At 39.1% G+C, this 27,077-nt stretch overlaps 1 protein-coding gene across 1 annotated transcript in view; it reads right to left on the reverse strand.

Moving 5' to 3' along the window:
- Window positions 1-2,559: 2,559 nt before the first annotated feature.
- The window catches only part of LOC308409450 (calcitonin gene-related peptide type 1 receptor), a 29,445-nt gene continuing 4,927 nt past the window's right edge, over window positions 2,560-27,077 (reverse strand). Inside the window, exons 2-13 of the mRNA XM_080902226.1 lie at window positions 16,008-16,116; window positions 15,326-15,479; window positions 15,079-15,189; window positions 14,198-14,310; window positions 13,666-13,757; window positions 13,434-13,560; window positions 13,124-13,277; window positions 12,976-13,036; window positions 12,765-12,831; window positions 11,545-11,763; window positions 10,887-10,928; window positions 2,560-6,666 (exon numbers count right to left, since the gene is read on the reverse strand). Coding sequence (XP_080758352.1) covers window positions 6,445-6,666; window positions 10,887-10,928; window positions 11,545-11,763; window positions 12,765-12,831; window positions 12,976-13,036; window positions 13,124-13,277; window positions 13,434-13,560; window positions 13,666-13,757; window positions 14,198-14,310; window positions 15,079-15,189; window positions 15,326-15,479; window positions 16,008-16,082 — 1,437 coding nt within the window. The 5' untranslated portion in view covers window positions 16,083-16,116 and the 3' untranslated portion in view covers window positions 2,560-6,444. The remainder of the gene's footprint in view (window positions 6,667-10,886; window positions 10,929-11,544; window positions 11,764-12,764; window positions 12,832-12,975; window positions 13,037-13,123; window positions 13,278-13,433; window positions 13,561-13,665; window positions 13,758-14,197; window positions 14,311-15,078; window positions 15,190-15,325; window positions 15,480-16,007; window positions 16,117-27,077) is intronic.

The following is a 27,077-nucleotide window of genomic DNA, read 5'->3' on the forward strand; positions in this document are numbered from 1 at the left end:
GGGCTGCAGGTACCATCTCATGCTAGTATTTGTCTCATACATTAGTAGAAAGTAAAAATAGGAAACAATTAGTCAGGATAAGGAGTGAGCAGGCTACCAACTGCAAAACCATTTCTTTTGATCTTGTCGTTTCCTCTCCAGTGGACAGACATGTTGGTACCTGTTTCTTTTGCACCAAAGGATGTCAAATTGATTCACAATGACTAGTGCTGCCTAACTGGACAGCTTGACATCCCCTGAAGTTTAACAGACTTGTTCCCTAATTTTATTTTTGTTATTTATGCTTTGAGCCATTTATATGAAATATAGCTCATTTGGGCGAAGGTGCAGAAGAAAGTACACAATGTCAAAAAGAAAATAAAAAAAACACAACTCCCTGTTGTGCACTGTGTGGAGTGTACAGCTGTACCACAGCTTTTGAGGCTAAGTGCAGGTGACAGGAACCTAAAGCAGTCTCTCCCCCTTTTTTCAGCCAGTAGTGTACATAGTTACTTATTCAGGTCACGTAAGAGGGATACAAGCCAGAAGCAGCAAAGAAAAAGACATGCAATGTCTGCTGACATATAACTACAGGAATTGTGTTTCTTAACAATTCTTCACCACTGAGGGAAAATTATATTTTTAAAACTTTTGCCCAGTTGGCATGTTGTGGCTTTGAGCGAACCTGTCTTACCACATGTTGAGCCAGATAAGGGTCATAAAAAATTCCATATGTCAGCTTGGGCTGTTGTAAGCAGTGGGGCAGTAAATGTGTGGTGCCGGGAGTCTTAATTGGACAAAGCAGGATGCATACTGTAGAAGGCTGGATTTTCTTTACCTTTATAGTGTTTTACAGTTTTGTACTCATTTGAGTAGACAACTTTGTTTAGCAGAATTTAATGCTTAAAAGTATAGTGTGCTGCTAAAGTGCACACTCTCAGTAGCATCAATATAATCTCTCATAGTCTCATAAATAATATTATACCGCTAAATATTCCATTAAGACCTTGCTTATTTGAAATATTTATGAACATTATACCAAGAACAGCATTAGTAGCATTAGGGTTGTATTCAGTGTTAAGCCCTACATTGTCTCGATTTGCATGAACATTAATTCCAAATTAAAGAGTAAATTCACTGAGACGTGGTTTGTCAATGGAGCTTATACACATAAAAACATGCTAAGGTTATGGATGGCTGATGTTTGTAATACATAATCAAGGTAAATATCTGTTAAAAAACTCATATTTTCATATTTTAAAGTATGTATTGCTCAGTTTTCCTAGTCAGTGTTTAAACAGATCAGAGCAACCCATGCTACTGTCATTATACTGATGGTACCGCAGCTTCCAGCTGGATTGACCATCAGCCAGCAGCCATGGACCAAAATCTGTGAGGAAACCTACGCTTAGTTCAGTCGGTGCCATGAAGAATTAAGACAGTTCTAAATGCATAAGACATGACAGGTTATAGATTTGTGAAAAACGTATCAAACTATCAAAGTGCGGGACCATGAATCATTTTTCACTCTATAAAATTCAACTTGTCTGTGCAATGTTAATAAAAAAAAAATATTATTGTACCTCATGGTCTTTCTGTACTTTGCAACACTTTCAAGTTTTGTGCACTTAGTCACCTGTTAATATGTTGCTCATAAACTAGGTTAAATTAAGTAATTTGTATTAATATGGTGTTAGTCATAATCTCCCATTATCACATGATTTTTTTAATAGACTCTTCAGAAATTACCCAACGCTTAAGGGATTCGGGAACGGAACAACATAAAAAAAAATGAAGCTTGTTTGTTCGCTTTTACGGTTTCAGTGGGGACTCTTTGGCAACATAGCAGATGTTTCTCATTACAACAGCCCCCACTACAGAGTCCCAGACGTGTCAAACCAACTACACAATTCAGTTACACTGTGTTCTTTTGGGATGTTTCACTTCAACACAAAACTCATAAATCAAGTATATAGTAGATGGGACAAGTGAGAATGATATGAAATGTTACACCGAAGTATTAAATTGAATAGATTTGCTTGAATGGCTGTAGAATGATGCAGGCGAGAGTTTGCAACCTGAACAGGACTTTTTATGGACATTGTACTGCAGTTTGATGCAGGTCTTTAGCTTGGGTATCTTTTGCTAATCATACAGTCAAATTAAGGAAACTGGTGGTTAGAGACTGTGGCACAACCATAATTATTGTTACTGTTGCCTTTGAGAGACAGTGACTAGTCTACAACCACTTGCAGTCAGTTGCTATCTTTGAAGCAACCTCAGTGCATAAAGTCAGTCTGCTTAGTTTGTCATATCTGTTGCCATCTCACAGAAATTCACTGTTTACATTCAGAGTCCAGCCAGAACCTCAACGATTTTAAACAGAAGTTCAGAAATTCCTCCACAAATTCTGATGCAGTTGCTGCAGGACAGCAATTTAACTATTGCAAAGACATTGCATTGTATACTAATATAGTATATTGTGTATCTACATACTGTATTAGTATGTAGATACACACAAGATAGCGACATTGTCTAATTCAGTGAAATAATAAAAAAAGAGACATTGTACGTAAATATATGTGTATATACGTTCTTCACATCCAGAGAATAAAACAAAACCATTTACATTCAAACAGCAGTGTGAAGTCAATGTGTCAAGACTACCAAAGTTAGATACAGTACAGTATAAACAAAACCTACAGACATAGTCCTCAATACTTTTGTCATACTTTACAACATTTTACCAAGTGTCATCGGGGACATCACAAATCCTTTGGAGAGTCATATGAAAACATTTCACACATAAATACACAACTTAAATGATACACAAGATTTACTACATTTACCAAAAGCCTATGGCGTTTCCACAAATCTGAAATTACTTTCATCAATGATTATGAGGCATTACTACACAATAAATGACTATTTATGGATACTTTATAGCTTTCCCATTGTACATGAATCACGTGCTGCAAAGCAGTACAGCGTCAACCATACATGCAGATTGTATTGTTTATGTTTAAATGAAGAAACTGTCCTGCAGATATGATATGATAAAACTACAAACTGTATGTTGGATATTAAAGCCTGATCTCACATAGAATCAATACAGAATGAAAACTGAGAACATATGACGCAAACTGATTGGTTTTGCCTCAAACATTAACCACTTACTAATAATGTTTCTTAAAAATATGCCAATTCATTGTTTAGTGTAGAAATAAGTGCTTTAAGTCACAGCTGTATTAAAGACTGACAATGGAAACATACAACAGTTATCATACATAAATGAATAGCCAGCAATGTAAATGTATTGACCTTTTCATTGGTGGTTATTTCAGATATCCATGAGATTTTTCACAAATGAATCTTATGAAAGAGTTACTACCATTAAAAAAAATAAAACACAGACAGTGGTTGAATGCTTTCATGAGTATACTGTACTCATTTATACTGTATATATAAATCATGCATACGCACACTCACACTTGTCCCCTTTGCAGAAATGTTAGATTTATAAAATATTTACATTGACTGATAGTGACGTGTGTTCCCAGCATTATGGAAAATGTGTTAAAATGATTTACAGTGAAGAGAAAAAAGACAAATAAAAAAAAGAAACAAAAGTTCAAAGAAGGTTCTGTGATGTGAATGAGAACACACATTTCTCAGTAAATGCTTTCAAACTGTTTTATCAGTACACATTTTTACAATTTTTAGTGTTTTGTGGTGTAAAATGTGACAAGTTTATCATGTATACTTCTTAATAAGGCTGTGTGCAGACTAGCATTAGCACTGTGCTAAAGCAGAGGGCTCTTTCCAAAAAATAAAATCATATACCTTAACCCTTAATGTCTTCTTTATACCTCACTCTCGGGGAATAAAATACTTTTAGCCTTTAAATAAATTCCAAAAAGAAGAGTAAATTGTGCGTTTTCATCCCTGGTCACAAAATATTGACATTCTATCAGATGTCACTGGTGTCCCATACATAAATAATAGTAGTAAATAGTAAAACTACCAGGCATAGGAAGGGACCATGGTTTGTAAATTCATAACCCTGCATGTATAAAAAATGCTCTAAACCAGTGTGGTTAAATACAACACCAAGAGCTCCTCTACAAGTGTCAATATGTGATGATTTGGGGACAAGAGACCCCTTAAACTAGGTGTGTTGTAGTACCACAAGCTTGTAAGTATTGGAGACTCCAGAGGCTTTGACAAAATATCAGTATTTCATCCCTGGGAATAAGAGTAGGCTAAATTAATGCATGCATTTTTATCCACTAATCACTATAAAGATTTGGTTCACTGAGGTAAGAAGGGTTTTGCCCCAGGTAGGATTCATATCAAAGTAACTGAGAAAGCACCAGTCAGACCTAAAACAAACAGGCAGTGGAAGTTTTGGAGATTTGTATAATTTGCTCATGCATGAAAATAAGGAACGCTATTCCTTGACACTTCACACAGATCTAATGCTTCTCCTCTTTTGCCATTTTTAGTGTCTTCAGTGTAGCAGGACAGGTTAGTGGACATTAATGTTGCTTGCTTCATTTTGCATCACGATTTTGCCTGCTTCTATTGCACTTTCCATTTTTTATGTGCAAACTGATTATAAGATCACTAAACTCAAACGTTCATACTGGCCTTAAGATATTGTTTCGTAGCATGACTATCCTGTAAAAAGACGGGGACAAAATGCAAAAGTAATCCCACCTATATCAGGATTTAGCGGCCTGAAGTTTCTTACAAATCGGTAAGCTTTTTAGTATAGATAGTACACTTGCTAACATTAAGATACAGATTCAGTTTAGGTAGAAAAGAATAATGTGTACTGGCTTCAAAGAAGATGGAAGTGAATCTACCGTAATTTCTAACGGTTGCACTACAAAGAAACAGAAACATGGCTTTGTTCATTACACAAGAGGAATTAAATCTTTCTCCTCTTTCATGCGAACATTAATAATTGTGGTCTTCTTCAATTTGATTTAATTTTCTTCCTACTACGGTACTGGAAAAAGCAGCACGTCATCCAATTAACTTCCTGTATTCTGTCTGAAAACTGAGTACTGTTGACATCTTAATTATTTTTAAATGCTTTATGAGGGGTAAGGATAAAGACAGCAGTAAAAGTAAATGTGATGTGTGCTTAAAGGAGCCAAGTCTTTAAATAAATGCTGCATTTCATTTGCCTTGGAAGTTGCACATCAGAGTGGGGTGTGATGTCACTCCTGAGCCGGGTGCGTCCTAGCGGCGTTCTGCTCCTTCGCAAGGTAGAGCCATTCACGCATGACTAGCAATATAGCGCTTTGCTTATTTTATAAGCTGGAAAACACCACTGCTGCATGTTCACACACAAAACGTGGTCAATGCTCTGAATATGGCTTATTCAGCAATATAAGCTTTACAGATTACATGCACTGCTATACTGGATTGTAAAATCGTTGTTGGTGGGAATTCTCCAACCTTCCGAATTGGAAGTCAGATTTGAGGGGGGTGTTCCAGTTAAAAAACAAAAAACAAACTTTTGGTTGGGAAAATTCCAAGTTCAAATGAAACACACCATTGGCTGTCAACATTCAAATGTGGCTTCTCTTTGATAATATTCTGTAAACATTGCAACCATGTGGCCTAACTGATGCACACGTTAGTAAGGATCACTTGAGCAGGTGCAAACATCTTGACTAGAAATGAAGAGCGTGAGCTAGTGGTGCGAACCAAAATCGCCTGCATGAACTGCACACACAGGAACAAACACTGAAACAAAGAAAAGTTTTCTGTGCTGCTGGCAAGTTATATCAGTATTTAATTTTGAAAATAAAAAAAACAAACATGTAACATATAAACCTTTCATAAATACTGTATGATATTTAATCCATTTTCATTTAATAAACAAGAATATGTTGATAAATTAAGTTTAACATGTGAAAGATACAGATATGTTTAATACTTCAATATGCACATGTTAGACGTCCTATCTGATTCATTATTGATAATGAAAAAAATAAATGAGGCAGGCAAGATTTCTTGGTTTGGCACTAACTGTGTCAAAAGAATTTACAGTGTAACCAAAGGCCTTTTGTGCACAACATGAACCCGGGAGGATAATCAAGCAGTCAGTAATTATTGATTTAAAAATGATTTAGTCAGGCTGAAAGATCTGAAAGCATCGTAGTCCAAGTAAAGCAGTTCAGATGCAAATTGTAGACAAAGCACAGCGCAGGAGTAGCTGTATCAAGCTCACCGTACAGTACAGTTAAAGGACCTGTGTTGGTGTGGATAAGAAGTCATAATTTCCTTCAGATGCATGACAGCCTGGATGGACAATCCTTTTTCCCCCTCACTCGTTTTCCTCTATGTATCTATGGGAAGTGGCCAGTTTTCCTGGATGGCGAGCTCCAAGCATGTGGCAGATTTTAAGGGTGATGGTGGGATGGACAGAGTCTGAGAGCACTGTTTGTGTCAGGCGAAGGGGCTGTCTGACTTGAGTATGGAGGCATCTGAGTCGTGGCAGCCTTTGCCGTTCATGTGTTCCGAGTGACCGTCGATGCTGTAGCAGCCCTGTACCTCAGTGATGGAGGAAGCTGTGTAGGAAGCTGAGCGCAGGGCATCCGAGTGGTTTCCTATGCTGCTGCCAAACTGGATATGATACTGGTTCCAGTGCCGCCTCAGAACAGCTTGGACCTGACCAGAGGGATCATATATCAGATATTAGCTGACAGGAAAGCTTTCAAAGGTGATATAAAGCCTGAGAGTTCAAGTGATAAGCCCAAAGTAATTTTGCATAAGATGGCAGAACAAAATACAAAAATAAATATTTAGATGTTTTTGGGGTTTTTTGCTTCGGTTTTTGGTTTATTTTTTGGCACCAGCTTCTCCATGCACATCTGTGAAAAGTCTAGGGTGACTTTCTGACAATTACACTTTTGTAAAATCTTAGCACAACATTGGTAAACAACAGTTAACAGAATTCTTTTACCCTTCAAGGGCCGGTATCCTGAAACATTTACAGCAGTGTCCCTGCTGCAACACACCTGAATAAAATTTGTAGGTCATTAGCAAGACTTGACTGTTTGCCAAGGTGGCAACCCCCAACCCTACTCAAGTATATTTTAATAAAAGTGTAAGTTTAAAAAAATAATAATTCTAAAACTACTTTTATTGCACAGTGTTCATTCACTCTTAAGCTGCTGTAACACAAATCAGATGGCTGAATTGCCACATCAGCCTATAGTCAAGTTCTATAGAGGTAAGGAACTACTAAATTTTATTCAGGTGTGTTGCAGCACGGACACGTGTAAAGATGTCAGGACACCGGACCTCGAGGACTGGCATTCAACAGCTGTGCTTTAGACAGAGCCAAAGTTAAGGTGAAGTTTTTGTCTTAATGTTTATATAGGCTAAAAGCTTTCTAGCTCCAATTGTGTAAGCATGAAACAACTGATTATCACATAGTCAGTGAAATAGTTTACTCAAAGACAATTAATTGATAAAGCGGTATAAGAAATTCATTGATGAATTTCTTAAATATGAAGATGATGATTGTATATTATCCGAAACTTGAAAAGTTGAAGCAGTGGTAGAAATAAAAATTGGTAAGCATTTTCACATTTTCTGATACTCGGGAAAGAAAATAGGAAAATATTCCCCTGCGAAGGACTGCATTTCTTCTTTTATCTGTGCTGATATGAAACCTTTAAAATGACTCATAGACATGATAACACCACTAAACAATGGACGTTGGATAGACGTTCAGATAATGTCTATATTGGGTCCATTGGTCCATGACCGATTCTGGACATCTATTCTGGATGTCCAAACAAGGTCCACAGTTTTGGCATCTAACCATGACCCAGCCTGGACGTTAATATGATGTTCAACATTTGAACTTTAGACTGGGTAATATTTTTGGAGGTCATGTGGATGTCTATGATAGGTGCAGGAAATTTACATGATTAATACATTTATTATTTTTTTTATTTACAAATATCAAAATTGTTGTTATCAACATGATACATATAAATATATGGATTACTTGATTACATGATTTATTGTCTATCTTTTTTTTTGTTTTGCTTGTTATTTTTAAAGTTCCAGTTTTGCTTTAACTGTTTTATTTATTTTAATTAATTGATTATTTTAATTTTAATTAACTTATTTGTTTGTACTATAAATAATCCATACATGGAAGTCATACGGACATCAACACAAGTATAATGGATGTAGACAAAAGACGTCGCTTGTTGTTACAAAACAACCCCTTCAGCGGACCAAAATTATACGTCCAAAAATGACTTCTAAAAGACGTCACTTTGCGCAGTGGGATATGCCTCTTATCACCTTAATCTATGAGAGAAAGCACATCTGTTTATTTCCCACATTTTAAATGTGATCTTAAAATTACTTCATCCTTTGGGATGTGATAGTCTCAGGAGCATTGTTGGTAAGCAACCAAGAAACAGCAGAGACATGGCTAGCCTAGCTTAAAGCTAGAAGTACCAAGTAACACAAGGGCTTTAGATGCTTTAGTTTTTGCTGGACGAACAACGGCAGGGCATCATGGAAATTTTTTTGCACAACTGTAATAAATTTGAGGGCAATTTGAGAGTCTACCTAACTCTAAAATAGTGTGCTGTTATGCTAACCACAGCATAATATTGATGTCTTCATTTTTTGGATGGTAATTCACTACTTGAGACTATTTGAACAACGTTTCTAGTAGACAATGGCAGATGCAGTAAGCATGTACTGAGGTTGGGGTTTGGCCAAGGCCTTAGGGACTTGGGCGAGGCAGATCTCAGTGCACTAATGAGAGGTGAAAGAATTGAAAAAGAGGGAGGAAGAGAGGGTACGAAAAGGAGAACAAACAGCTTGTGGGTTAGTAGGGCACATATATACACAGAGAACCAGGGGAGGGGTGCTTCTGTTTTCTAGTTCTTCATTAGATTCTTGTGACACAGAGACACTTTATTAGGGACATCAATTCAACTGTTATTTTGTAAAAATGCCTTATTAGTCAAACATATGGCAGCAACAGCATGTAGGCATTCAGACTGACAATCTGCTGAAGGGTCATGATTGTTGGTGCCAGACGGGCTGCAACCTACACAACCATCTCTAGAGTTTACAGAGAATGGTCCAAAAAGAGAAAATATTGACTGAGCAGGTGTTCTCTTGGAGAAAAGGCCTTGTTGATTTCAGATGTCAGAGGACAATGACCAGACTGCTTTCAGCTGATGGCAACAGTCACTCATTAGCCATTCATTACAGCTAAGGGATGCAGTAGAGTATCTCTAAACGCAAATACTCCGAAACTTGAGGCAGATGGAGTGCAGCAGCACACGACCAGTTTTGGTAGCTAAGAACAGGAAACTGACTATGTTTCACACAGGCTCACAAAAATCAGACAATGGAAGATTGAAAAAGATTGAATAGCATCAATTTCTGCTGCAGCATTCGGATGGTAAGGTCAGAAATTGGTGTAAACAACATGAAAGCATGCAAACAATTCAGGCTGGTGGTGGTGGTCTGAGATATGGAGTGAGATATGCTTTCTTGTCACATTTTGGGCCCCTTGGTGCTAATTTTACAGCCAGACTGTTGTTGCTGATTATCCCCATCCCTCTATTGCCACAGTGTACCGCCTCCTAATGCCTGCTTCTAGCAAAGTAAACATGAGTTCACTGTACTGAAATGGCCTCCACATTGACCAAATCTATGTCTAACAGAGCACCTCTCGGATGTGGCAGGACATGTCACATCATGGATGTGCAGCAACAAGTCTGCAGCAGCTGTGTGATGGTTCCAGCACACTGGTGTATCTATTTCATGAATAGTTGAGGCACTCCTGAAAGCAAAACCTGGAACATGCATGATCCATTTCTTCACATAGCATTGTTTATCTTTCACTGTAAATTCTCTCTGAAGCTCTCTTTGAGAAAAACGTGTTTTGATTAAAGTGTCGTTCTATTGTGCCTTACTGAGTCAGTGTTTCTGAGTACAGAAATAACAATGCCACTTTTTCTTTGAGCGTATAATGAGCACAGGGTTAGGACACACTATGACAGTAAAATCACAAGATAAATATCAAAGGGAAGTTACTTAGTGGATCTTGTAAACCATTCACTTCAAGTCAAGTTCTCTGCAGACCAATTGCCTGCAAAATTGACAGTAATCAGCATGTAGCTCATGGCTGCTTGCTAGCAGCATAATTTTCAGTCTGTGGAGAGCAATGCTGGAGAAGTAGTCAGACTTTTGTCTTTACCTAACAGCTGTAAGCACAAGCTGATTTTATTTTAAAATGTTTATTGAAAAATTGCTTCTCTGCTGTAATTGACCTTCCTTTAATCTACTGTAAGCTCCATTTTTTAGGTATAACCACAGGGAAAGCAAGTAGAAACAATGCATTTGCAAGGATCCAGAATCATAGGTGTTGATTTATTTTTACCATTTATTACTAAATGCCCAAAGATGATGTCAGCTACTTTAGTAATTCGCTGACCTGGACTGAAGTTTCTTGGGTTGTAGAAAATGAAAGGTAACATTCCTAAACTTTTGCATCACCAGCATTTTCTTTTTTTTTGGTCTGACAAAAAAGTAAGACCTTTGAACAAAGGTGTACTTTGGACAGCCCATTCCAAGAGTTTTTAATTTAACATGCTAGATTATTCTCTAGGGTATCTTTGCTGTAATTTCATTCAGTGTAATCAAGCTGGTAGCCTGAAATGTTATGACTACATATTAGTTTCCCCAACATTGGAAGAGTAGCACCAGGGCAATGACCCTGTCAACGCATGACCCTTCTCAACCATGAGGTCAGCACAAGTGTGGGATAGGGTGTGTACACGTGTTGAAATATCTAAAAAAAAAAAAAAGAATAATAAAAGGGCATAACCCTGTCTTACTTCTCCATTGAAAAAGCAGAAGATGGTGGCCACAAGCAGACCCTGGAATGAAAAAAAAAAACATATTAAAAGAGAGATGACATACAGCTTACTAATTGGTCTCAGGAAAGTCATTTGTAGACAACATCTTAGGGTCTAAAGTGCTGTGAAGCAGGGAAACTTAAGAGGTCAAAGTGAATACATTTTGAAAGCTGATTCAGGCTGTTACTCAAGACATTTTCCCTGCACTGCGCACACTGGGACAGCTCAAGATGATCAGATAACGCTTCATCAACATCCAACGGATTTCAGTCTCTTTCAACTCAAATAATTTGTGCCTTACTTCCTGCTGTTCTTGCCTGGGCTAGACAAACAAAGTCTTTTCTCTGGCTAATGAGAATGTTTGACTCTTGTTAAAAGCTAGAAAACAATGAGGTTAATGTCCATTTAACAAATGATTTTATTAAAATACATGTCTCAAGCACCGAAGGAGACAAAGCAATCAATTTTCATAATAAAATAAATATGCATGATAGAATGACAACAGAACTACACAAACAGAACAGTTAAAGACTGCCGTAGATGCCACAGGCAGTCGGCTTTCTATGCTTTATATGAATGTGTAGAAATGACGAGAATCCCCTCAAACCTTCACACTGATTAATAACCGCTGTCTCACCTGGTAATGCATGAGTATGTGCATGATGTAGTCATATATTTCCGAAGAGACCCGTCCCTCTGGCTTGTAGGGAAGCAGGACGTACTGAATTCCAAGCAGAGGGACCAGGATGAGCGTGGCTCTCACGGCTTTCATGTACAGACTTGATTCTGCTTGATGGGTCACCTTCAGTTTGGTGATGAGAACTCGCACGATGTTGAGTAGAAAGAACAAATTAACCTAAAGGGGGAAGTCATATATAAATCAGCATTACAGTCTAGTATTTTGATAGGATGTGAAAACAAGCAATGCCTCAAGTATAAGAGCATAAAGAGCAGTATGGCAATTTCTTATAAGAGGTGAAAATCTTTATTGGTGACATGCTTGTTAGACACTGTTTACTTGCTGTAGGTTATACTTTTTTGTCCTCCTCTTGAGGAGTTTCCTCAGATTTTTTTAAGGGCACAATGCACATCATGCCGATTCCTCTGAAAATAGTCTGGTACAAGGACTGGACTGAAAATGTTGAAAGACGTTCAGCCCGGAGAACTATTGCTTAAGACCACTTCTAAAATATTACAAGTACTTCTAGTTCATTGGAAGCAAATGATAAAGAAATCAAAACTTTTGTACAGTACTGTATTTGAATTATTAAGAGACTACAAAGCTTCTTTTAGGCATCATTTCTTTAAACACGTCAATCCTAACAAGACAAGTGTTAACAAAAAAATCAAAGAGGAATGTTTGCTTTTTCTAATAAGCCGAGAAAGTCTTCAGTTCCGTTACTGCAGTATTATAAGACACCGAGTCTACTTCTGATACACGGTAAAGTTAGGAAACCTACACATAACATTTTAAAGGATGTTGGAGGCTGAACATTTAGTACAGACTGTCCTAAGGGACCAGCGTTCTCTGAAGCATGCTCCAATGTGCTGATTAGGTGAATTCCTAGAAAACAACATAAGCTTGGGGACCAGTGGGTGGATTCTCAAAGGGGAAGATGCATTGATTTCACAAGACAAACACACTTATGCATGTTCTGAGACTGTCCTGCTCACAGGACCCCCCACAGAGTCCACTCAGAGGAGGACAAAAGCAGCTTATTGTACTCTTTGCGCAACAAACAGTGTGGCAAGAGAAACATGAAACAAATCAGCTGGTTTATTCTAGTAAATAGATATATAGTGAATTACTTGTTGAAACTGATTGGAGTTAGGAAAGAAAAGAAGTAGTATTCTTACCAAAAGAGCAGCACAGATGGGGCCGTGGATGATGTAGAGCAGTGATGTTTTTGAGCTAATCCAGCAGCTGCAGAGGAGAGCAGTACAAAAAAGGTTTACACAACAGTAACGTTGCATCACATAACAGCAAATCTATCACAGCAATCTGTGGGTTTCCTTAAAAAAATATTATACAGGAGAACTTCTTGCACAAGCATTGGCGTTAACTCACTTGTCGTTGTAGTAGTAGCTCCGAGCGACGGCATGTATGGTGGCTGGGATAAGAGGAAAGCCTGCAAAACAAAGTGAGCAAGTTAGGTAAAGAAAGACCCTTCAGTTAGAAAAATGTAGTGATTAGCTGACTGATATCCTCTTCTTACCCCATCCTAGGAGATAGTACCACATCAGATGCTGCTTCTCAGCAAACACTGCCACCACGATGAGAGTGTGCAAATATATCCCCTCACACAGCATCCAGAAGTAATTACAGCCAAACAGGTACAGGTGAATAAACTGGGACACTTTACAGCTTGTCTGAGGAAGGAAAAGACATAATAAATGTGGATTTATAGCAATTGATTTATGTTTAATATTAAACTAGAATGACCGGTGTAATGGTGCACATTAAACTAATAGAGACATTTGTGAGGCTACAGTCAAGTGAATCAATACAAATAATAAGAAACTGACTGGATTCCTCTGCACGAGCTCCTGGTTGTTGGCCACTGCAGTCAGCAAAATGATGGTGATCACAGAGTTCAGAACAAAAGAGAAGAAGAGGTTCTTATGAAGGGTGATCCTTTGACAGCTCAAACTCCTGGAAAAACAGAAAACTGAAGTTATGCCACAACGCTTTTATGTTATGCACAGACTGAGAAGCATCCGTCTATGGAAGTCGCGCATATAACAGAAGTTGACTCACTTGAAATGGAAAAAAATTGCTAGGGAGATGAGGAGGGAAGTCAGAGACAGCCCATGTCCTATGAGGGCAAGGTAGAAAAGGTTCATTGCAGTCTGAAAAGAAACAACAGATGGAAATTAGGTTATCAGGCTGTAATCTCATTATCTTTCTCCAAATGGCTACTTGACTAAGCATCAACATACATCTCAGCATTTGCACTGAAAGGCTCTTGAAAATGTTCCATTTGTCTTTTAATATTTATAATTTCAAGCTGATGGGTTTTTTTATGAACCAGTTACAGGAAATTATAGTACAGTGCAATTATAATATAGTTTCTCCTTGTGTCCAAAAAAAAAAAAAGGGGGGGGGGGGAAATTGGGCCAAAGCAGAACAAATTCCAGCCTGTATTTGGTCACCAAGCAGACATGCTGTGGTGTTCAGAGCGTGCAGAGCCCCTCACAACCACATCACATGGCCATCAAAGCCATACTTTTCCTATTGTTGATTATCTAACATTTAAACTCAGTCCTACCTACTGCCATTTTCAACCTACCATTCTGCCTTCTACAGTGTGCTCATTGCAGCGGGTGTAGTTGGTCCATGTCCTGTTGCTCTCCGGATGCAGAAACCATTGACCACTGTCAGTGCAAATCTTTGTGACCATCTCTGCAGAACAAAAAGTGGTAAATAATTTAAATGTATTATTCTGATTTTTCCAGTAGAAGGTAGAGGCAGATGAAAAAGAAAAACACCATTATGGATGGAGCTAATGAAAACGTCAATTAGAAGAATGAAATCTAATTATAAGCCTGCACATCCTGTTGACGGTTGCGGTTGACTGAATGTGGTTAAGAAGTCCCCGGACGCTTAAATCAAATTTACTGTAATAAACAGTGATGTATTTACACCACTCCATACACGCATAAGTTAATAATCACACACACAAAAACCCTGCCTCATTAACAGAAGGAGCTGAAGTCAGTGATTTAATACACATTTAATACACTAAAAATTACAAATCCTGTGTTAATACTGAGAACAGAGCTTTTCTGCTTCATGGCCATTTGCTGTAATTGGTATTTACATTCAGTGTGTGAGCATAGTGTGAGGTATAGTCTTTGCTTTTTTCACTTAGAAAGATTCAAGCTAAAAGGTGAAGCAAATTTATACATGAAGAACAGTCATTAATCATGAAGAGCTCCCCTCAGCCTGCGAAATCTGTTACATAATACCTTTTGTGGTTCTGGAGAGCTTTAACCTTGGTGATATAATAAGTGTTATCTTGGTTTGGGCTTTTGTTTTTTTACTAAAGGCCTTCAAAGTTATGAATGAGGACCTGAAAGCCACAACAAGGAATAATCATCAGAGTAAGTTGTCATCTGTAAATCTGCAGGTGGATGAAGAAAATTGGCTGCTAGAAGCTGCAGATCTCACCTGATGGATCAAAATCCTGGAAGTAGTCCGGGCAGTGCTGCTCGGATGTAACTCCTGCTTTGGTGTCATCCCAGCAAAGCCAGCCATCCCACGTGCGATTGCACACAGGTTCTAAAAACACAGACATCATTTTAAGAGCTTTTTTGCTCTTCACATTTGGAACATTGCAAACTAAGAATTGAAGAATAGATTTATAGAATTTTGAAAGTAGGGTTCTCTTAACCAATTTCAATCAAGACAGCTTTACCTTGTCTGCTGTGGGTATTTTCTTTCATTAACTTTTGATAGCACTCAAACTGGGCTGTGACTATCTTGTTCCTGGTGACCGTAATGTCATTGTAGACACTGGTTGAAGCCTGCTGCTGGGTTTCATTGATCGCCAGACTTGCCTTCACCATAAACTACAAGACAGGTGAGAAAAAATAGAAATCCACTCATTTTTTTAAGCTTTACAAAGTAGAATGAGAGATATGTTATGGTACAGTGCAACAGAAACCAAGTAAAAGAAACAAGTGTATAAATTCTCGCTCAGTGAGAGGGTACAAAAAGTACTGTTGGTTATGTTTAAAATGAGTAAAGATGTCTCTGAGCCATCTTTGGTTATGTACTTGCGAACCCTCTGGTGATGCATTAGTCTAAAACAGTCAACACATACTACCAAATGCAGGAAAAGGGAGTCATACTTAGTGATTCATTAAAGTCAGTTGCGCTGCATGGAAACTATGACATCTATGCCTTAGTATTGGTGCACAGATGTGTCCAAACACCAACCTGAAGCTGCATTTTTTGTCCTTTAAAGGATAACATCAAACATAAACAGCCTAGCAGTACATAACTCTCTGAGGTAGAATTAAAGGTGGTTGCTGTATTTATGAAATTTAGATCAGTAAGAACTAAACTGTGTCTTGTGTGCATTTTGGCTGACCTACCGCTGCTGGATTACACAGCAGTATAAGCGCTACCATCCAAATCTGTCCAAAGCCATCCAACTTCCTGTCAGCCATTTCAGAGCTGGACGATGATTTACAAACTGCAGACCTGCAATGGAAAGCAAATAATTAAACATTAACATTAGATAATCATTAAAATGTAATAAAATGTCCTCATAAAAAAGGCCCTTCTTATATATAAGATGACACTGGAATGACACTGAATAGTCTAAGTGGATAAGAGTGAGTTGACCTTTGCTAAATGTTCATTAAGTTTCTGTTTTTCCAGTTCAGGACATCAGCTGAGTTAGAAAATTTACTGAATCATTAAATACAACAAATTTATTCTGTGACCAAAAGAAACTTTGTAACAAGAACTTGGCCGAATCAGTTTGTTTTAATACCGAGGATTAACTACAGCAAAGCACTGTACAGTATGTTCTCCCAATAAACAGCAATATAACGTGCCCTCACTCTCCATGTTAGGTCAGCTTGGAATTAAAGGCTCCTGTGATGTAGCTTTTTGGCATAGTATTCAAGGGAACGCACAGCTGAAAAAATAAGCAGCTGTAATCAACCCAACAAAGCCGTATCAATCAAAGGAAGTGGTAAAAGTCTTGTAAGCACAGTACAGGCTTAAAATCTCCTGTTCCTACTTCCGCGTGTGTTTTGTAAGCCAAACTTCTTTTGGTTTGCAGTCCATCATAAATTCTGACAGCACTTATAAATCTGTTAGTGGGTGCAAGTTGCACCTCATCAAAGCAGAATCCCATAAGGTTGTTTGCAGCAAAGCTGCTGGCCACTGGGATTTCATGACAAGGCTGTGGAATAGCAGATGAGAGAAAATTCAAATAGAAGCATATCCCTCAGGTTCTACAGATTTGCTTTGCAAAACAGTGGGTTTACTAATGCTCGGGTAGCTTTAGATAGTTTAAGCGGCTTATGTTTGACTTGGAGTTAAACGTCTAAAACCTGTGATGCAAATGTACAAATATATCACAGCATGAGGAAGAAATGCTGTACTGGCACCAAGATAACCTGAGATAAGTTGTTACCATTGCTAACAATTCAAATCAATAGGTTCTTGTGGCAGTGAGGCTTTCGGTGGGTAACAAGCTTGAGAATGGGAGACAGAGAGAGAACCTGATCCCCAGGATAATGATATGGCATGCAGGAATAGGTTAGTGAAATTTAATAACATCCTTCATACCCTAAAGGAACTAAGTCACCTGTAGGTCACTTTTATTTGCAACATCTGAAGTCTGATTAAGTTTGCTGAAATGTTATGAAGCTGCAGACCAACCGGTGCTCTTCTCTTTAACCAGCAAACAAATCCACAATATCCCAAGCAGTAAAGCTCAGCTCCAGATAACTGGGACGATGTTGCTATTTGCATCTAGTGATGTAGTTAGAAGACCATCTCAACCATCACTGCATATATTACACATGAATGTTTTTAACTTTCTGTGATCAATCGCATGCAGAACAGTCAGGCCTATGTTTAAACTTTTATTGTAGCACATGACATAATCATACCCCGCCTACCCCATTCTCCCTCCAAAGTTGCTTGTCTGCACTTTACATTCTCAAAAGTATCAGAAACAGGTGTGCAGGGTCGCTTTATGTGAACCAGAGCAGTGTTTCCCACAGACTCACATTCCGTTTGTGGGACACACCTATAATGAGTTGTAGACTAATTCCATTTATAAGTTTCTCTTTTGGAAACATTTTAATTACCAATTATACACTCAGCAATATAATCAGCTGCCTTTCCTGTGAGCATCGCATCTGGATGAAGAGCTGAAATATTCACTGCTTAGTTACTTGAACCTTACAGTCACAGAAAGAAGAAGAAGAAGAAAAGTGGGGGGAGCAGCACAGACATCAGTCAGTACATTAGAGAGAGATTTGACCCATTTCATTCTCACAACTCTATCTGCAGCTCAGTCACAGAAGATGCTGATGCAGCGTCTCCTCAAGTCTGCTCACATTTAAAAGGAGGCAGAAGAGGGGTTTACTGAAAGTGTTTAACTCTTTGCAACCAATTTCACTCGAGTGACAGTCCAACCTCCAGCAACCTCTCACCAACCAGTTGTGGAATAGTCACTAGTGGGCAGCAGTTTCCAGGGTCTTTGACGGGTCTTTAGACCTGTGTGAATAAGGCTTTAGCAATTGATTCCACGGCGACTGCCAGCAACAACTTTTGGTCAAGTAATATTTATTTTTCTCTTGTAACTGGTAATTATGGTACCAGGTGGTTGCTAATCAGTCTCTGGGCCTGTGTTACTGAGTCTTTAGAAGAATGCCAAACTAGTTTCAATTCAGTTTTCTTTACATAGCATGAAATCACAACAACAGTGGCTTCAAGGCACTTTGCATTGTAAGGTAAAGACCCTACAATAATAAAGAGAAAACGCAACAATCAGACAAATCCATATGAGTAAGTGCTTTGGCGACAGTGGGAAGGAAAAACTCCATTTTAACAGGAGGAAACCTCTAGCAGAACCAGGCTCAGGGAGGTGACTGAAGCAGAAATACTCAATCATGGGAATTCCCCAGCAGCCTACACCTATTGCAGCGTAACTAAGGGAGGACTCGTGGTCACCTGATCCAGCCTTAACCATATGCTTTACCAAAAAGAAAGTTTTAAGCCTAATCTTAAAAGTAGAGATAGTGTCGGTCTCCTGAATCCAAACTAGAAACTGGTTCCACAGAAGTAGGGCCTGAAAACTGAAGGCTCTGCCTCCCATTCTACTTTTAAATACTCTAGGAACAACAACAAGTAAGCCTGCAGTGTGAGAGCAAAGAGCTGTAATGGGGTGATATGGTTCTAGAAGATCATTAAGATCCATACGATACAATGGCTTATCAATACAATAAAAAAGATACAAATTCTCAGCTGTGATGATGTGTGAATAGAATAGTCCCCCTGGGATCCCCCTGCTTTCATATTGATATTTCACTGGCCAGTACACTACACCCATCAATCAGTATTCCAGAGAGAAAACTGACCCTGTTTATTCTCATAGTGGTTTTCACATTTGCCTAACAAGCAAAAGAGCCTTACTTCAATGCTGGAGGTAGACACAAATCCCTTTGGGGTTGGCTCAGAAAGGGCATCCCAGTGCAAAAACACTGCCAAATCAAACATGCAGGCAAGCCCGCAGTGGCGATACCCTTCTGAATAAGGAGCAGGTGAAAGTAGCTTTTATTCCCACACAGGTCCCCACACTGCTCAGTCACCAAAGGGACTGGCTGGCTCAGTGCTCCTCAAGTCTGCTCAGAGTTAAAACAGCATTAAGCTGAGACAGAGGAGGGACTTACTGAAAGTGGGATTGTAAAACATTATGGTGATGTGCAAATTAGAAACAGCCAGGAAAAGATCAGCTGCTCTGTCACGCTCGCACACAGTCAAACACACAGAAATGCACAAACACACACAGACACACAGCCCTACTCTGTCAAGAACCCCAGCTGTTTCTTGGCAAGTTTTTTTTTAATATAAATACAGTGATACAGAGGATGCATCATTTCAGACAACCTGTGCGTGTGTGTGTGAGTGTGTGTGTGCACGCATGTGTGCGTGCATGTACGTTATTGTTTTAAACTGATAATATTGTACCATTTAACTAACAGTACATGTGGTGACTTTCCCGCATGTCACGGTGGAAATTTCACATTTAATATTCACTCTCAAGCCATAACACATAACAAATACCTTTTTATCAAAAGTAGTCTTAAACAAGCTATGACAAGACTTCATAGAAATCTCAGTGATGTCAGAAACTATGCTTACTTGTTGAAATGATTCTGAGAGAGAAAATGTTAATTATGTGTGCTCCAACACAACTAATAAATAAGCAATTGTGAGAAATATGCAACAATGCTACTGAACTTCTGCAGTAAACAGAAAACAGAGCATGATCCACCAGCAGTGCCACATACTGTGTGATCAGAACAGCTGTTCTGTGTAAGCCTACGTGCAGCTCTCACTGTGCTCCCATCACAGCCTGCTTTGTGGACATCATTTCACCTTCAGCTGGTTCAATCCTGTGTGGGGGTTTCTGGAGCAACTTTGGACAGCGGAAATTTTTATTATTGCATTTCCAAATAAAATTAATAAATTCATGACTAGGACAAAAACAAGTGCATTATGCTGCTAACACAACTTTGTGTGTGTTACACAGTGTTCTGTGTAAAATATGTAATACATTATGCACACAGCATGCAATTAATTAGAGTGAACGTGATGTCTTTGATATGCTGTTTAGCAACAGTGGTGATTCTTAAAGCAGAGCCAAAAAAAAAGCCAGGAATTGAATGGAATCCATGAAGTGATATTGATAATGGAATTGGAACCACTATTTTCTTATTAATTCCCATCCCTAATTCTGTGCTTATACACACACAGTTTTACACAGACACAAAACAAGCTCTTGGTTAATTAAACAACCCGATCCATTTAACTGTGTACTTAACTACAGAGCCTTGCAGCTAAAACTGTTATTATACTACTAGTATAATAATACCAGTAGTGTCCCTGCTGTTAGCTACAGAGAAAAAAAGGATCCCTCTGATTATCTGCCACGTCTGTCACATAATCCTCTTGATGACTCTCTGTTACATAATCCTTGTGGTTTGTCTGTGTTTACATTCATGTACTTAACTTTTACTATGTCTCTATGTCCTATTAATGCTGCTATTATGGAGGTAATGAGAGCTCAACAGCTGTAGCAGCGGGCTGGCGTTATCGTGACACAGTCCAGGACAGCACTCAGACTTCCCACAAGTCTTTTTAAAGAAAGAATTGTTTTTAGAGTTCTTAAGAAAATGAAAACTTCTCGCTTTTACTTCATCCTAAGACTGAATACTGTTTTTGTTTTCCATATTCGTGTAGATACAAACAAAATGGAAAATTTTGGACATTTGATTTGCAACTATTTCGCAAACTTCATAAACATGTTTCGGCTAATTGCAGCTCAAAACCAGGAGAGCAGCCTCCACAGAGGCACAGCACTTGATTATTGATCTGTTTGGGTCAACTTTATCCAACAGCAGACCAGTGCAAACTGTAGGTGGTCCACTATTATCTGTAGTACCTCAGAGTGTTTCACTGAAGTGGTTAGTCATGTACACTTTACACAAGAGATGACATCACCTACTACATCTGCAAGCAGAAAGTTACCCAGAAAAAACAGCCTATGTATAACATCTGCCGTCTTCTCACCCAGTGCCAGAGCCCAGCCTGCACTTATCAACTCCCACTGTCCCTGCAGAGATGTTATGCTGCACTGTAAACATCCTTTTGTACTCACAGGATGTTTGGCGCCCTGCACACCAAGTTCCATCAAGTTCGGCTCAGTGGCATTCGGAGAACCTTTAGGCTGGTAAAGGCCAGTAACTGCATTACCGTCTCAATCTATAGCATGGATATGGGATTAAACGGAGCGGGAAGCAGGTACTGGGAGCCGATTAAACCTCTGCTTGCAAAAGATGCCGCCAAGATTTATTCCTGTTCTGTCTACGGCAAATTTGATTAAAAAAAAGACGCAATTATGAAACAATTCTTCTTCAAACAATATTTGCACTAGTAGCTGACCATATTTTAAACAATAGTAAGTGAATCAGAGAAAAGAATAATCCATCACAAAAATATTATGTAAAGTGATCAGTTTTACTCTCTGCTGAAAGATGAGCAAAGAAGTGCAAAATGAAAAGATAAATGATGATAATGATGCTGTGCTGTTACACTGCAATGTTTGCAAAACACTGTTATCGGCCTTTGAGAGCTTCGCACAAATCTGGTCACTGGGGTATAGAGGTCTTGAGTGTCCTATGCTTGCTCTGTAAACAAGAGATGAGACAAGATAAACAGCAGAGTTGTGCCTTCTGGAACTAATTCCATATCAGTCATGCCATCATTTACCATGTCAGTACACACAGAGTCAGGGAAGATTTGGTGTGTGGACACACGTTTCAAGCACAGATTCAGTAGTCAATAGCCTATAGTACCAAACGGCCTGGTCGTTTGGTACCATGCCACAAGCTCGGGTGTGAAATGTATGGTTTGCAGGGTTTCTATCATCATTTTTTTTAGCGTTTTTATCATTAACTCGGTTTCCCTGGGTCTTTTCCCGTGTGTTTTTTGAATTTGAAATTCAGTGCACGGCTTTTGTTTAAAAACATGAAGGACTCTCTATTTAAGACCTGAAAACAGGTTGTAGCAAGTACAGAAATAAAAATGATTCTTTTGGTGAGAGCAAACCACTCTCTCTCTAGACACTCATTATCATAGTCTGTATTACAGCAGCACATGTCCTTGGTCTGTGCCTTCATAAGCCAGCGTACACATTTGTTGAGAAAATGAGTACTTCAAGTGCAGTACATCATTCCAAACGAACAACTAGCATACAATTACATACAATAAGAATTACTCATTATGACTGACAATTACTTATAACCCTTCTTTTATCATGTTTGTGCACACTTTGCAGCCACAATCTTCATTTCCTCCGACACAAAATGGATTATTTAAACAGAGCCGTTCTGACAAGGAAGACTTAATGTGTTCAAGGAGTAATGGAAGCGTTCCTACCTGCTTGGTTTTACACCGTTTTACTGCATTATCGCAGGCTGATTATTATTTTAGAGGACAGAGGAGGGTCTGTGAAAGAGGAAATGCTAAGAAAGGAAAAATCTGCATGCCTTTAAATGATGCTGACCACGAATATACGGGAAACAAGAGTGACAAACCCAAAAAACATGAGGATGTGAGAACACGGTTCCTCTGAGAGCTTCCCTTCTGATTAACAGGGCCAAATTTAGCTGTTGGATGTTTTCCACAGGATCAGCTGTACGTGTAGCTTTTATCCATGTGAGTGAACATGCCTGAATAGGAGTTCAGCCTTACAGCAACTGATCTTACCAAGCCTGGGACATGAGAGCAGACTTCCCAGTTGCCAGGGGCATCACCAGATGTCTGGAAAAACAACAGCATTCCCACACTAATGTGAAGGAGGAGTCCTCTTTGTTGCATGAAAAGACTGCTGCAAATCTCCTTCCACCCACCCCGACTAAAGCAATGCAATATTCTTTGCATTAACAGGGCAGGAGGGGGGCTGTGTTCTTGTGGTTTTGAAATAGACAGCAACTCAGATACCAAAACATTCATGTCATTTCATTCATACCCTCACAAGCATGCCAGTGTCCTTAAGGCAAGCACGTGGATCTATTTATGACGGCGGTGTTGAAAAGAGTGAATTCTAAAACTCATCTCCACAACTAAGGAAGGACAGGCTTATGGTTGGATGATGCCAGATGTTGTACAGCAATTAGGGAAGTGTGAAGACTCCGAGCCTGCATAGGGAAATGCATGTGCAACTAAACATCTTGGGGAATTATGACTGTTCAAGGAATTTGAAAGTATGTGTCCTTCTGTTATACCACTATCACTTTGGGGGAGACTATGGCATTGTTATGTTTTTGACAGCAACAGCTGAGCCGGGAACTGTAGGAAAGCATTTACGGGAATGTCATATAGCAAATGGTCTGAGGTCAGGGATTAAACCATGAACTTGCTGCTCAGTGCATCTGGGCCCATGTGTTATGCATCCCAACCATTCTGTTATTGCCACATATAGATACACCTAGTACTTCTGCAGTTTTGCAGAGCAGTAGGGCGATCGTGGCTGAAGAGTTGGGAGTTCGCCTTGTAATCGGAAGGTTGCCGGTTCGAGCCCCGGCTTGGACAGTCTTGGTCATTGTGTCCTTGGGCAAGACACTTCACCCGTTGCCTACTGGTGGTGGTCAGAGGGCCCGGTGGCACCAGTGTCCGGCAGCCTCGCCTCTGTCAGTGCGCCCCAGGGTTGCTGTGGCTACAATGTAGCTACCATCACCAGTGTGTGAATGGGTGGATGACTGGATATGTAAAGCGCTTTGGGGTCTTTAAGGACTAGTAAAGCGCTTTAATAATACGGGCCATTTGCCATTTTACTCTTGGCTACGTTCAGAGGATTACAGGATTTTTCTGTCAGACTTGGATGTTTGCAGTTTTTCGGATGAGCATAGGTGAATCTTTATGAAGTATTGTTTAGTGTTGGTGTTTCTTTGTCTGCTAGGGGAGGTGAAACTAGTTGAAAATACATTCTTGGCATGTGACATAACCTTTAGTGGTGATGATAAAGTTTATGTTAGAAATATTAATAGTCACACAAAGAATACACACAAACATCACAAAAACGCACTTAAACGAAAAGAAAAGTAAAAGGTTACGTGTGACATTTTTTGTTCTGAATGTCAAGTATGTGTTGGCTTTAAAAGAGTCCTGCAAGCAGAGTTTTGAGGCATAGTTCTAATTATGCCAAGTATTCAGTGCCTGTGTGCAGCAGCTGAGCTTTTCCCCTTTGTTCCTACCCTGTAATCAGCTCCTGTCACCCCAAATTTATTGTTGTAACTATGCTAATAAACTATCAAACTGTATAAATGACTTAAAAAAAACTTATGAGTGGGCCAATTACATCAGTAAAATGCTGCTTATGTGCCAGTGATTCAGTATGAATTGAATATTTCAAACACAGGTGAAGGTTTTCTGAAAATTGATTCATTGTATTTTCAAACCTTTTAAATCACAAAGTGACTTAACAACTGAGAAAGCAGGAGTCAACACAGAGGATTCAATTCAATTCACAGCAACTGCCACCTCAAGGACATTTTATCATTAGTTACAGACCTAAAATATTAAACCAAAGCATTCAAGAACCAGGTTAATGTCACAGCACACCACTGTGACCCCTGTGTGACCCTCTCAGGTGTTGCCTGGGTTTAATTGCTGATTGGCTACTCCTGATGAAGTGTGGTGTATGGAGGGCTGAGGCTTTATGCTCACTGGGCTGTAAGTGTTTTAGCCAAGCCTATCAAGTAATTTGAAACAAAAAGGAATGTTTCTTAAAACTCTGATATCAGTCTCCACATCATGTTGTGGGTTTTGAGCCGGGTCGCAACTCATGTAGACAGCACAGCAATACTCTGCAGTACTTTCACACAGTAGCCTTCTTTGAACCCTTTAAAAATACAGCTGAGTACTGTACTACAACTACTACTTAGAACTATTAAATGTTTTCTGTGTGGACAACATAAAATACTAGATTTTTTTTTTTTTTTTTTAAAACACAGATGAGACATGGCCTAACCCGTTAGTGATCTTTGGAGTTACGCTCTAGGGAGGTTACTGATAGGTGATGAAAGAAAAGGGGGAAAAAAAATGGTGACCGTCTTGCTCTGGAGGACCTTTTGCTAGTGTGGTTTGGATCTGCTTGTCCTTTTGAGGTGAGCATCACTGTGTATCATCTTTAGATGACATATGTGGTCTCATTGAGGATGACGTTTGCCCCATCCATAGAATCAGCAGTATTAATACATCAAATGAAATGTTTCTTTCTGAAAAAAATGATGTCCCATCACTTCAACAGAGTTCCAGAAACCTAAAGACTCAAATCCAAGGACTGCCCAATCTATTCTGGCAACACAGTTTTCTTTATTTGCTCAAATAGCAGTATCTTTTAGCCATGTTACATTGTAGTGGTTTTAACCTGTCCCCTGTCTTCACTAAGCTAATCTAACCATCTACATATATTTCTTACAGTTCTACTAATCCTTCTAATCCAGTTCTGCCTACAAAAACAATCACATTTCTTTCCAAAACTCTGAGATTTAAAAAAGAAATGATGAACACGATGCAGCATGCCAACAGACAAGCGTTGAATTGCTGAAGAGATAATACTGGATTTTACTCAAAATGTGAAACTGAATTCGTTTCATTAGCGTGTCCTCATTAATCTTGACAACAACAAAAAAATAACAAACACCAAGGCTGTCTTCAGTTACCTTTGCATACTAAAGGTCTTAGCATAGGAAAAGAATCCTGTTCCAGAGGCCACTGGTCTGCGCAAAGGAAAAAATAGTACAAATACCTAGATAAAAATACTCTGGTTAAAAATAAATCAGGCTCTGTCTTGCACTGCATCCATATAGCTGCTCTTGCAGTTGCGATGTAAATGTTTTGAAGTAGCTATACAACCACATGGATAACCTCCTGAGCATGCCCAGTGTGTAACCTGGTGCATACAGCACAGGCTGGTGGGAATGTGTGGTTAATTTCACCCGTTCTCTCCACTGCATAGAGCCACATTTTTACAGGTCACTCGACTTTCTTTGTAAAGTGCTTTAAATGCACTGACAGCTTGACAGATTTATACAATAGCTTAAACTTCCTCAGCAGAATTGTTCCCACATTTCTGGGTGACATTTCTACATCCTGCTGCTTTTCACCAAATTTATTTCCATAACTGTTTGTTTAGGGGATTCTTGGTCATTAAAATGGCAACCAGCAGAGGATTTTCAGGCCAAACACTGCCTTTGAATCAGTGTTTATGTGTTCTCCCAGTTTCTTTCTTTCTTTCTTCATTTCTGTGGATTTTATCAATGAAGCCTCCACTCACTTATTGGCTGTTTTTCTTTGTACTGTTGAAATATTATAAACCCAGAAAAATGTCCTTTGGGATCTCTCTCCAAGCGAGTCAAGCACCATTCTTTAATCCCCCCTGTGTTCGATTTCATTTACATAGATCCAACCATTTCCAAAGCTTCATATCACACTCTTATTCTCCATTAAGAAAACGAATTCTTGAATTCCAGAGGGAGCACATAACACCCCCCCCCCCCCCCCCCCACACACACACACACACACACACACACACACATACACACCACACACACACACTGAATGCAGAAAAGCAGTAAGGTTGTTCTGTGATGCATTATTTAATCTCTGGCTGAAAACCTCTTTTAGCATTTAACAACAGTCAACAGTGAGCACAGGCTGCTCAGGGACCTGTATGAGTGGTTCCCTGTGGGTAGTGCCACGACAAAAATAACACTGGAGCTCAAAATTAACAGCCCAAAGGAAGCCAAGGAATATCCTCTGTATGCTTGCTGTGGGCCCTAGACTTGACCTCTGAAAGTGCTATTCACGTCACTACTAAGCGGTTCAAGTTTCTCTGCGTGCCTTGTGTT

The sequence above is a fragment of the Rhamphochromis sp. 'chilingali' genome (genome assembly GCF_963969265.1).
Source record: "Rhamphochromis sp. 'chilingali' genome assembly, chromosome: 14".
In the NCBI taxonomy this organism is placed as follows: domain Eukaryota; kingdom Metazoa; phylum Chordata; class Actinopteri; order Cichliformes; family Cichlidae; genus Rhamphochromis; species Rhamphochromis sp. 'chilingali'.